Here is a 12,416-nt window from a genome sequence, read left to right as displayed (position 1 = left end):
TATTGCAACCCAAATTTGTTACAGCTTCAGATCCCCCCAGCAAAAAGGCAGAGAAAAAGTAGTTGCTTTCTGAACAGCTCAGGGTCAAAGCGCACAAACCACACCTAACCTGTTCCCCCCCCCCCCCCTCACTGTCTTTACTATTGGTCAGCACCAAGTTGTCCCTTAGTAATTGGATCCTTGGTACAGCCGTAACCCGGAGGAAGTATTGCCTCACTCAGCAATTTCAACCCATACCCTGTCTCCAGTTAAGTTTCTCCTCACTCCTTTGCCAGTGGGGAGGGGGGGGGTGGGGAGGGGAGTGTAGAGTCAACCAGACTGCTGTGGGTCTGGAGTCACGTGTAGGCCAGACCGGGTAAAGGATGCAGCTGGAACGACTGAGTGAATCCTATCCCACAATGGCGGTTCCCTTCCCTAACAAGGGAGAGAGGGAATCAGATGGGGGCTTTCTCCCCCTACCACCCCCTCCCTGAAACGGTCTCATCGTTAGATTCCAAACTCCACGTTTCTGACCGTATACCAATTCTGCCATCTGTCGTGGTGAGATTCAAAGCCGAGAGTCCCCCGGAACCGGTCGATTGATAATCGAATCGATAATGGCACTCGGCCGTCACTCCTCCAATACCCCTGTGATGGCACGTGAACTCGCTGGTGTCTCCGCAGGTTGGAGGAGCAGGTGAAGGCCTTCCCGCATTCGGGGCAGCTGAAGGGCCTCTCCCCGGTGTGGATCCGCTGGTGGGTCAGTAGGGTGGAGGAATCGCTGAAGGCCTTCCCACACTCGGGGCAGCTGAAGGGCCTCTCCCCCGTGTGGATCCGCCGGTGGGTCAGCAGGTGGGAGGAAGTACTGAAGCCCTTCCCGCACTGAGAGCAGCTGAACGGTCTCTTCCCGGTGTGGACCCGCTGGTGCCTCAGCAGGGTGGAGGCCTGGGTAAAGGCCTTCCCGCACTCGGGGCAGCTGAAGGGCCTCTCCCCGGTGTGGACCCGCTGGTGGGTCTGGAGGTCGGAGGAAGTACTGAAGCCCTTCCCGCACTGAGAGCAGATGAACGGCCTCTCCCTAGTATGGACCCATCGGTGGGTCAGAAGGGCGGAGGAAGTGCTGAAGGCCTTCCCGCAATCGGGGCAGCTGAAGGGCCTCTCCCCCGTGTGGACCCGCTGATGGATCCGCAGGGTAGAGGAGCAGATGAAACCCTTCGCACACTGAGAGCAGGTGAACGGCCTCTCCCCGGTGTGGACATGCTGGTGGGTCAGCAGGGCGGAGGAATTGCTGAAGCCTTTCCCACACTCAGGGCAGCTGAAGGGCCTCTCCCCCGTGTGGACCCGCTGGTGGCTCCGCAGGTTGGAGGAATCGCTGAAGCCCTTCCCGCACTGAGTGCAGGTGAATGGCCTCTCCCCCGTGTGGACCCGCTGGTGGGTCAGCAGGGTGGAGGAATCGCTGAAGCCCTTCCCGCACTCAGGGCAGCTGAAAGGCCTCTCCCCGGTGTGGACACGCTGGTGCCTCAGCAGGGTGGAGGACCGGGTAAAGGCCTTCCCGCACTCTGGGCAGCTGAAGGGCATCTCCTCTGTGTGGTGCTGCTGGTGGGCCGGCAGGTGGGAGGATGTGCTGAAAGCCTTCCCACTGTCGGTGCAGGGGAATGGCCTCTCCCCGGTGTGACCGCGCCGATGAGTCTCCAGGGCAGACGGGACACGGAAGCCTTTCCCACAGTCCCCACACTTCCACGGTTCCTCCCCAGGGCGGGATTCCTCGGGTTTCTCCATGGCCACAGCTTCAGTTTCTCACAAACACGTGTAGAGCCCCTCCCTGCCGTGAAATCCCCTTCCCAGGCCGTATATCTGTTTCAGGCTCCACACACAGTGCGCTCCAACAGTGGGGTCTCTCGTCCAGTCCCACTGATGCTGAAAATGTCCTCAAACAGGAAGCAAAAAGCGTTGATCCCTCTCACAGAAATCACAGTCCAAAACAGTTGCTGTCCCGATGGATTGAGTAACTGTCAGACATTGACATCAAAGTGAGGACTGCAGACGCTGGAGAGTCGGTCAAAAAATGTGGCGCTGGCAAAACAGCAGGTCAGGCAGCATCCGAGGAGCAGGAGAGTCAATGTTTCGGACATAAGCCCTACATTCGTTGATTTTGAAACTTCAGTCTTCAGATTTTCAAATACTCTGCAAAAAGAGATTACAAAAGTCATCACTATCAGTGCAGGGTAGAAATTCAGAACAAGCAACTCGACTTTCTGTGGAATATTCTTGTGTTGTTCCACAAAATTGAAAGCACCATCCCACTCTCCCTTCCCCTCTGTTCTCACTCCGCTCTAACTAATTCCCCTGAAGGTGCTGATTCAGGATCTTACAGGGACAGAAAAAGCAAAAACATCAAGCCTGACATCTCTCTGAATTTTGGATGCCTCCACCTGAAAGTTAATATCTTTCCCAACACTGGGATCCTGCTGAGAGTGAGCAGGTCTGATTTTGGGAAGCAAAACAAAGTGCCAATTCAGGGTGAACCTGCAATGCAGCTTCTTGAGGAAGGGCCAGACACAAAATGGTTAATGACCCCGGGAAGGTGGGAGCAAAATGAGACATCAAGGCATTAACACCGACACACGTCAATCAAACTCTTCTGCTCCCAGTCAGGGCAAAACATGCCCTGAAAGTCCAGCCTTCACAACCACACTTCTGCTTTCACTGAAGACAATTAGAGTCACACAGCACAGAAACAGACCCTTTAGCTCAATCTGTCCGAGTTGACCAGATATTCTAAAGTAATCTAGTCACGTTTGCCATCACTTGGCCCCTATATGGGCCGGATGCTGTCAGCTGGGACTAAATTGGGTCGGCTATCATATGCAATCGAGTTAAGGGAGAGCCTAATGGGATCAGAATTTTGAGGACTGTTGTCTACCCGATGTACAGCACAGAAATAGTCTTCAGTCCAACTCATCCATGCCGATCAGATATCCTAAATCAATCTAGTCCCATTTGACAGCACATGGCCCATATCCCTCTAAACCCTTTCTATTCATATACCCAGCGAGATGCCTTTTAAATGCTGTAATTGTACCAGCCTCCACCACTTCCTCTGGCAGCTCATTCCTTACATAATACCACCCTCTGAATATAAGAGTAGCCCCTTAGGGCCCTTTCAAATCTCCCCCCAACCCTAAACCTATTACCCTCTAGTTCTGGACTCCCCCATTCCAGGGAAATGCCTTGTCTATTTATCCTATCCATGTCACTCATGATTTTATAGAAACCTGTAGGATCACCCCTCAGCCTCTGGTACTCAAGGGAAAACAGCCCCATCCTGATCAGCTCAAACCCTGACAACATCCTTGCCAATCTTTTCTGAATCCTTTCAAGTTTCACAACATCCTACAGCAGAGAGACCAGTACTGCACACAATATTCCAAATGTAGCCTAACCAATGTCCTGGACAGCTACAACGTAATCTCCCAAATCCTGTACTCAGACGATTGAGAGGGTGGGCGTGGCCAAGCCGGGCACACGCACTGCGCCTGCGTTGGCCTGCACCGTTTGCTCCTATTCATTCGCTACAGAGAATCCCCACAGAGTGGGAGCAGGCCACTCGGCCCAACGAGTCCACACCGACCCTCTGAAGGGGAACCCACCCATATCCCTACTGCTCTACATTACTCTGACAAATACACCTGACCTGCACATCCCTGGGCACTATGGGTAATTTCGCACGGCCAATCCCAATCAAGGCCAGTGAGCAATGTAGTGATGTGGGAAATGAACATCACAGAATGATGGAAAGGGACAAGGAGGGTAAATGTATCAGCAATCAAAACCGGATTGCAAAGATCATACAAATTAAAACCGAAAACAGTGCGTCTGCATGTGTGCTGCACTGTTACAAAAGTGAATGAATTGACTGCACACATTGAAGAGAATAATTATGATCTGAGGCTCCTTACATAGACATGGCTTCAGGCTGACAAGGATTGGATCTTGAATATCGAGGGGGTAGTCAAACAGGAAGCTCCGGCCTATCACCCTCACCCTGACCTCCTTCCACCTATCGCATTTCCAACACCCCTACTCCAAGTCCCTCCTCCCTACCTTTTATCTTAGCCTGCTGGACACACTTTCCTCATTCCTGAAAAAGGGCTCATGCCCGAAGAGGGTTGGCATTGCTAATCAAAACACTGATCACAGTAATCCGGTGTCAGGTCGGATTTCAGGTCCTGGTTTGTCTGTCCTGTTGATCTCCCTGTTCCCACAGAGTAAGATGTTGGTCTGTTCTCAGCTCTGCTGGATTTCTGAAGTTTTGATTCCCCAACCCCCCCCCCCCCCCCCCCCCCACATCCTTTACACCTTCCAGAACAATACAACATTCAGTCAATCGAAACCCAATCCACTATCTCCCAGCCTGACAACCGACCAGACACAGAGTGTAGTTGTACCAGGGAATCAAACAAGAAAAGTGAAACAAAAAAATAGAAATAAATAGGTGCTCATGCTTAAGGTTTGTCAATAGGAAGTAAACCAGAAATAGGGGTCTCCCAGGATTCTGATAGTGCCCGACTTGAGGAATTCTCTTTGCCTTATATCTAACTATTAGTACCCAGCTATGACTTACAACAATATTTACGCCAACAGAAATAAAGCATCTGTTACCAAATAGACAGAGATACACAGCAAGGAAATAAACGTTTTTGCTGTCTCATGCATGTAAGCACACACAGGTCCATGGGGGTGAATTTGCATTTGCAGAATTATATTTTAAGATAAATTCTATTTCGCTCAAAAATGCACAATCTGCAAGCTATCAGAACATGTTGTATTTTATAAATTCCTACTTTAGAAACAGAACTAGTCAGATTCAAGATGGGGATAAAGACAGACTCTGACCTCACACTTTGAACACATTGTCTGAGCTGAGATTGGATTAGATTCTGTACAGTACGGAAACAGGCCCTTTGACCCAACAGATCCACACCAACCCTCCAAAGAGTAACCCACCAGGCCCCATTCCCCATATTTACCCCTGACCAATGGATGGAACACAATGGGCAATTTAAGCATGGCCAATTCACCGAACCTGCATATTTTTGGATTGTGGGAGGAAACCGGAGCACCTGGAGAAATCTCATGCAGACACGGGGAGAATGTGCAAACTCCACACAGACTGTGGCCAGTGGCTGGAATTGAATCTGGGTCCCAAGCGCTGTGAGGCAGAATTAAGAACCACTGAGCCACCATGCCGCCCAGATGTTGTTACCTTTTGTTATAAAACCTTATGTTATCGAGATTTACACATGAATGATAGTTGCAACCCACTTTAAAAGGTGAAAGACGTAACTATCTAGGTTTGTTCAATACATCATTTCAGTGGTAGGACACTTTAATCTTTTTCCATATGATCTTGTACTCCACAACCACCTGATGATGGAGCAGTGTCCAAAAGCGAGTACTTCCAAATAAACCCAGAAAGTCCAGTCTTCACAACCACACTTCTGCTTTCACAGCATGGAAACAGACCTTACGGCCCAACTTGTCTGTGCCGACCACATATCTGAAATTAATCTCGTCCCGTTTGGCAGCACGTGACCCACACGACTCCAAACCATCCCGATTCATGTACCCAGCCAGATGCATTTTAAATATAATCGTACCAGCCTCCACCAACTCTTCTAGCAGTCCGTTTCATACACGCACAACCGTCTGTGAAAAAGTTGTCCTTCATGTCCCTTTTAAATCATTCCCCTCTCACCTCAAACATATGCCCTCTAGCTTTGGACTCCCCTAACCTGGGGAAATTCCTGATAAAGGGATTTTGCCCGAAACGTCGATTTTCCTGCTCCTCGATGCTGCCCGACCTGCTGTGCTTTTCCAGCACCACTCTGATCTAAACTCTGGTTTCCAGCATCTGCAGTCCTCACTTTTGCCTAGGTCGAACCCTCTACCTGTCTACACCTATGCCCACTTCACCACCCAACACACCCTTTATCTGCATCACCCCCTACACCCATCCCCAATCCTGAAGAAGGGTTACACCCGAAACATTGACTTCTCCACCTCCTGATACTGCCTGGCTTGCTGTGTTCTTCCAACCTCCTGCCTGTCTATTTTGCCAATTCAGACACAGACCTGGAGCAACGTTTCCAGAGTCTGTCCCCACCCCGACACACTCCCTTCTCTTTTAGTTGCTGCAAGTCAACAACTGAACCCCAAAATGAAGATTAAATGGAAAAGGTGGCAGGAGAAGAGAGTGCCGTACTCACAGATAACGGACAGAGGAATTTGCAGTCTGGGATAAAGCTCATTCTTCATTCAGACACGAGCAGCAGCGTCGGAACCTCATGGTCCGACTTCCGCATTCAGACAATGGGGTGACCCTGATTGGCAGGAGGACCAACGTCCTTTCGGTCCTCCAGGGCTCCCTATTGGGCAATCGACTTTTAATCGCGCACCTTTTTTAACGCACAGTGACGAGCATGCCCAGATGTTTGCTGACACCGATAAACATGCGCACTGCGTTGGTGACACCGGCAAACATGCGCAGTGTGCTCTTTGGGATGTTGGTGTTTCTGACAGATTTTAAGTGTCCAAATGGTAACAGGGAAAAAAAGGGGGGAGAGCCACAATATTTTCCCCCCGTGATTCGACATTTTATTGCTTCCGCATTTTGTCTGACTCCTCAACTTTTGTATGTCTTTTCCCCTTGTTGGGAGAGAGAGTGTGCCCCAGTGAGCTGTCTGTGGGAAGGAGCTGTAAGCAGTTACACAGGTGAAGAAACATTACCCTGTTCGCAGCAGGGGGTGGCTGTACACGTTTCCTGAGTGTGATCACAGTTTCAATTGTTCATCAGAAACAGGGAGCGAAAAGGATACCAGGACTGGGGAGAAGCCTGGAAATGTGGGGATTGTGGGAAGGGATTCCATTCCCTATCGGCACTGGAGATTCATCAGCTCAGTCGCAGTGCGGAGAGGCAGTTCTTCAAAACAGTATTACAACATTATTTCTCATTGACAAAAACAGATTCACGCTGCCTGAACTTATACAAGTGCCCTGTCATCACATCTTTAATCATAGCTTTGAACATTTTCCCTATGACATAAGTTAAGTTAAATGGTCTGCAGTTTCCTGTTCTCGAAGTAAAAACAATGACTGCAGATACTGGAAACCGGATTCTGGATTAGTGGTGCTGGAAGAGCACAGCAGTTCAGGCAACATTCAAGATGCAGCGAAATCGACATTTCGGGCAAAAGCCCTTCATCAGGAATAATGAGCCTGAAGCGTGGAGAGATAAGCTCGGGGAGGGTGGAGGTGGGGAGAAAGTAGCATAGAGTACAATGGGTGAGTGGGGGAGGGGATGAAGGTGATAGGTCAGGGAGGAGAGGGTGGAGTGGATAGGTGGAAATGGAGATAGGCAGGTAGGACAGGTCATGGGGACAGTGCTGAGCTGCAAGTTTGGAACTAGGGTGAGGTGGGGGAAGGGGAAATGAGGAAACTGTTGAAGTCCACATTGATGCCCTGGGGTTGAAGTGTTCCGAGGCAGAAGATGAGGCGTTCTTCCTCCAGGTGTCTGGTGGTGAGGGAACAGCGGTGAAGGAGGCCCAGGACCTCCATGTCCTCGGCAGAGTGGGAGGGGGAGTTGAAATGTTGGGCCACGGGCCAGTGTGGTTGATTGGTGCAGGTGTCCCGGAGATGTTCCTTAAAGCGGTCTGCTAGGAGGTGCCCAGTCTCCCCAATGTAGAGGAGACCGCACCGGGAGCAACTAGTATAATAAATGATATTGGTGGATGTGCAGGTAAAACTTTGATGGATGTGGAAGGCTCCTTTAGGGCCTTGGATAGAGGTGAGGGAGGAGGTGTAGGTCCAGGTTTTACAGTTCCTGTGGTGGCAGGGGAAAGTGCCAGGATGGGAGGGTGGGTTGTAGGGGGGGGCGTGGACCTGACCAGGTAGTCACGGAGGGAATGGTCTTTGCGGAAGGCGGAAAGGGGTGGGGAGGGAAATATATCCCTGGTGGTGGGGTCTTTTTGGAGGTGACAGAAATGTCAGTGGATGATTTGGTTTATGCGAAGGTTTGTAGGGTGGAAGGTGAGCACCAGGGGTGTTCTGTCCTTGTTACAGTTGGAGGGGTGGGGTCTGAGGGCAGAGGTACAGGATGTGGACGAGATGTGTTGGAGGGCATCTTTAACCACGTGGGAAGGGAAATTGCGGTCTCGAAAGAAGGAGGCCATCTGGTGTGTTCCGTGGTGGAACTGGTCCTCCTGGGAGCAGATATGGCGGAGGCGGAGGAATTGGGAATACGGGATGGCATTTTTGCAAGAGGTAGGGTGGGAAGAGGGAGTCGTTGGGTTTGTAAAAAATGTCAGTGTCAAGTCAGTCGTCATTCATGGAGATGGAGAGGTCCAGGAAGGGGAGGTAGGTGTGAGAGATGGTCCAGGTAAATTTAAGGTCATGGTGGAATGTGTTGGTGAAGTTGATGAATTGCTCAACCTCCTCGCGGGTGTATGAGGTGGCGCCAATGCAGTCATCAATGTAGCGGAGGAAGAGGTGGGGAGTGGTGCCGGTGTAATTATGGAAGATCAACTGTTCTACACAACCAACAAAGAGACAGGCATAGCTGGGGCCCATACATATGTCCATGGCTACCCTTTGGTCTGGAGGAACTGGGAGGATTCAAAGGAGAAATTGTTAAGGGTGAGGACCAGTTCGGCCAAAAGAATGAGAATGTCGGTGGAAGGGTACTGTTGGGGATGTCTGGAGAGGAAAAAAACAGAGGGCCTGGAGTCCCTGGTCATGGTGGATGGAGGTAGAGGCATTGGATATCCATGGTGAAGATGAGGCGTTGCGGGCCGGGGAAACGGAAGTCTTGGAGGAGGAGGAGGGCGTGGGTGGTGTCTCGAACATATGTGGGGAGTTCCTGGACTGGGGGGGAAAGGACAGTGTCGAGGTAGGTAGAGATGAGTTCAGTGGGGCAGGAGCATGCTGAGACAATGGGTCGGCCAGGGTGGTCAGGCTTGTGGATCTTGGGAAGGAGGTAGACTCTCAGCTGCCTTTTTGAAGAAAGGAGTTTTCCAATCTAAAGGAACCTTCCCTGAAACTAATGAGGTTTGGAAAATTAAAACCAATGCATTAACTATTTCACTAGCTAGTTTTTCTTTAAGGGTCTAGAATGAAATACTTTGGCCAACTGGGACTTGTGAACTCATAGTTCCAAACAGTTTACTCAGTACTACTTCCCTGGAATTGTAATTGTCTTCAGTTCCTCCTTCCCTTTCAATTCCTGATTTCCATCTCGTTCTAAGCGGTTACTTGTATCCTCTCTAGTGAAGACAGATTCAAGCTCTTTTCAATTCTCCGACCATCTCTTTATCCTCTGTTATTGAATTCCCAGACGCATTTTTAAATGAACCAACACTTAATTTGTTAGTTTTTTTTAAGAAAAGCTGATGAAACTTTCCTTCCTGTTTTTATATTTTTGGCTAACTTTCTAACTCTAATTGCTGTGCTCCTGCCTCCATTATTTCTGAGGTTTGCCCCAGCTCTTAACTCTCGCATCAACCTGACTGCATATTCTATGGAACTGACCTTGGTTAAGTGTTGCAAAACACACAGGGGCAAATTTTTCATCTCCAGAAAGTCTTAGTACTGAACACGATAACATTCACTTTGAAATATTGTTCATTCAAACTTTACCAAGCACACCCTCCAGATTCAAAATCCCACAATGACACCCAGTTTTGTTGTGATCTTCAATTTTGAAGAGAAATTTGAATATCCAGTGATTAACTGGAAGAACTATTCATGAGGTTTTCATATTTTTAAACAAAAACAAATCAACTGGATTAATTTAGCAGAATAGCACGTATGGCTTTAAATTGTAAATCTAGTTTTCTTTTGAGTGACAGCGCAGGTCCACACCAGATGAGGATCTAATACCTGGATTTAGGCTGTTGTGAGGAGCTTTTATTAACCACAAAATGGCATCTCAATATAAAGTAATATAACAACATGGCTTCAGGCTGTAAATTAACACTGTGTTTAAAATGGCTAAAAGCTGCATGTCTGCATTCCTGAGCTAACTGAATCACAGATTAAGCAAACAATGTCTTCTTCATAGTATGGATCTAATTAAGCTAGATAGGGCATTACTGACCATCCCAGCTAGCCTTGAAGCACAGGTATGAGGAGATTGTTCCCAGGAAATATCATTGGGTTAAGCTGTTGTTCATTATGTAATTTTATTAAATTTTATTGGATTTACTCTGTAATTAAGGCTGTACAGTCTCTTAAGAAACATATGAAAATTGATATTTCATTCCAAGTTAATCACACAGTTTCTCCAAGGAACACAGAATCTTTTAATATCTGTGTTGCTGGACAAATCTTTGCCCGGCCGTTACTAATTAAAGTGTGAAACCTTACTGAAGCAGACCATACTCCTAGTGTTCATTTAACTGATCTCGGAACTGAGAGACCCCTCCCGGGGTTGAGATCTGCAACTCTCACTGAGCTTTTGGTGTGACCCATGATTACAGAGCCTTGTGGGAACCTAGAGGATTTGTAACCCCCACGGGGCAGACGAATAGTAATGCTGTTTTGTCCAATCAATCTGGCAGCTATCAAGATGTTCAGCTCACGCTGAGGCAATGGATACAGTCTTCCAAAGGAATGAGCAGATGGATGCTGCTGCCAAGCAGGCAGCCTTACACCCCAAACTTCTGGTCCCATTGGGTCCCCAGTAAAACCCGGATAGAGACAATATGGGGATAGGAATGCCAGGCCTGGGTATGGGACTGAAATCACAGGGGAAGCCCCCTGCTGAGCAGCACAAACTATGGCCTCAAATAGGGTACTCCCTCGATACTCAAACTGAAATGTGGGTGATCCCTGATGGACTGGTTTGTGTTCCTTCTTTGCTGCTGCTCACTTCAGTTAATTATGTGCTTTATTGTACACACTTGGGCAAGAAGGAAATGGTTAATACTGTATTACAAACCTGGTGTCACCCAGATTTCCAGAAAGCAGCTGGGAAAAGAGCTGAAGCGTGTTTAATTTGTAAACAAACAGGATGCATGTTGTAAGAGGGATGCCCTGAGGTTGTTAACCCCCTCCTTGCCTGGTCAGCCTTTTTGCCTGTCTACAACTTGCTTTTATAGAATTATGTCGTGTACATTGTTATGAATATTGTCTAATGAGACTAGATGTATTTTGTAGATGAATCAAAACCATCCCAATGACTGAAGCAACTGCCACTACGGTGTTGGACAAGTGGGAAATATTTGCATCAGTTAACCAAAACTCTTCAGAGTTTACATTCACGGGTCCGCCAAGCCTCAGCATTAGGCCCGGGGTATATTGGAGCTGAGACGGAAAGGCCTGTCCCTAGTCCTGCTGGTTCCCCGTTCAGCAGGCAAGGTCATGGGGAGGCCGCATGGACACACACTACACAATGCAAACCAGCGCCACCTCCTGGAGGAACACCAGAAGACCCCGTCAGAGACACATCTTCAGCCTTCACCCGTGAATGGCTCAGTCTCATCATTCTGCCTGGCACTGCACTCTTCCTTATCTTTCTGTCACTGACTATGTTTGATTGGGACACAATGGATAGCCTGATAACCTGTAGTAAATGGGAATTACTGTGTAATACTTTTCATTACAGGACATACCTTTATGCAGAAAAGGACAGCCGCTCTAGCTGCTGGGTTTGTGCCCATATTCCCACCCACTCCAAGGGAAGGATCCCCCTGAGATCCATACCTTTTAATGAGTCTGACCCGGCTGAATGGGGGCTGCATCAGGGTCATTCTGCTGCTGTCACAACTTTTCACATCCCCCTGGTTTCCTAAGTGGGTGAGCACCCCAAACTCTGACGGGGATAATACCCACCTCCGCTGGCAATCAGTGGGATATACAATGGATACATTCAAGGGTTGGTTCCAGCCTCAATACTATCACTCCTGTGATGTTTGGGCACCCAGTGTGAAGTGGGGAGGACAGGTCACAGGACCTCCTCGTGGGTCTGCTCCTGGGCCTGGCCAAACTGACCATAAACAAGTCCAGGCAGCAGGCCGTGGAGGGGGTCATTAGGGCTGACTGCCTGCCACTCCTCTGTGGGTATGTCAGAGCCGGGGTGTCTCTGGAGAAGGAGCACGCGGTGCCCACCAACATCTTTGGGCTGTTCAGAGAGAGGTGGGCACCGCAGGGAGTGGAGTGTATTATTTCCCCCTCCAACTCTATTTGGATTTGATCCCTGCCCTCCCCCTCACTATGTGATCATGCAGCATTGCCCTCTGAGAGGGGCACTGCTTGTCACTGGCCACTCAGGTGTTTCCTTTCTTCCTGGTGGTGGAAGGTGAATAAAGATTTGTGCACTTGTTGTCTCTCACTGTGTCTCACACCTGCACACACACAACATGGGTGTGGGGGGGAAATATAAG

The 12,416-nt window shown here is 49.0% G+C and overlaps 2 protein-coding genes across 2 annotated transcripts in view; one reads left to right on the top strand and one right to left on the bottom strand.

The window, feature by feature from the left end:
• Nucleotides 1-12,416, top strand: part of LOC132808009 (zinc finger protein 850-like) — a 622,390-nt gene that overhangs the window by 70,580 nt on the left and 539,394 nt on the right. The gene's annotated exons all lie outside the window — the stretch shown is intronic.
• The window catches only part of LOC132808063 (zinc finger protein 721-like), a 229,860-nt gene that overhangs the window by 157,981 nt on the left and 59,463 nt on the right, over nucleotides 1-12,416 (bottom strand). Inside the window, exon 2 of the mRNA XM_060821973.1 lies at nucleotides 638-1,647. Within this exon, the coding sequence (XP_060677956.1) occupies nucleotides 638-1,647 (1,010 nt within the window). The remainder of the gene's footprint in view (nucleotides 1-637; nucleotides 1,648-12,416) is intronic.

The sequence above is a fragment of the Hemiscyllium ocellatum genome (assembly GCF_020745735.1).
Source record: "Hemiscyllium ocellatum isolate sHemOce1 chromosome 27 unlocalized genomic scaffold, sHemOce1.pat.X.cur. SUPER_27_unloc_3, whole genome shotgun sequence".
NCBI classification, from domain to species: Eukaryota; Metazoa; Chordata; class Chondrichthyes; order Orectolobiformes; family Hemiscylliidae; genus Hemiscyllium; species Hemiscyllium ocellatum.
This window is presented reverse-complemented; position numbering and strand designations above follow the sequence as displayed.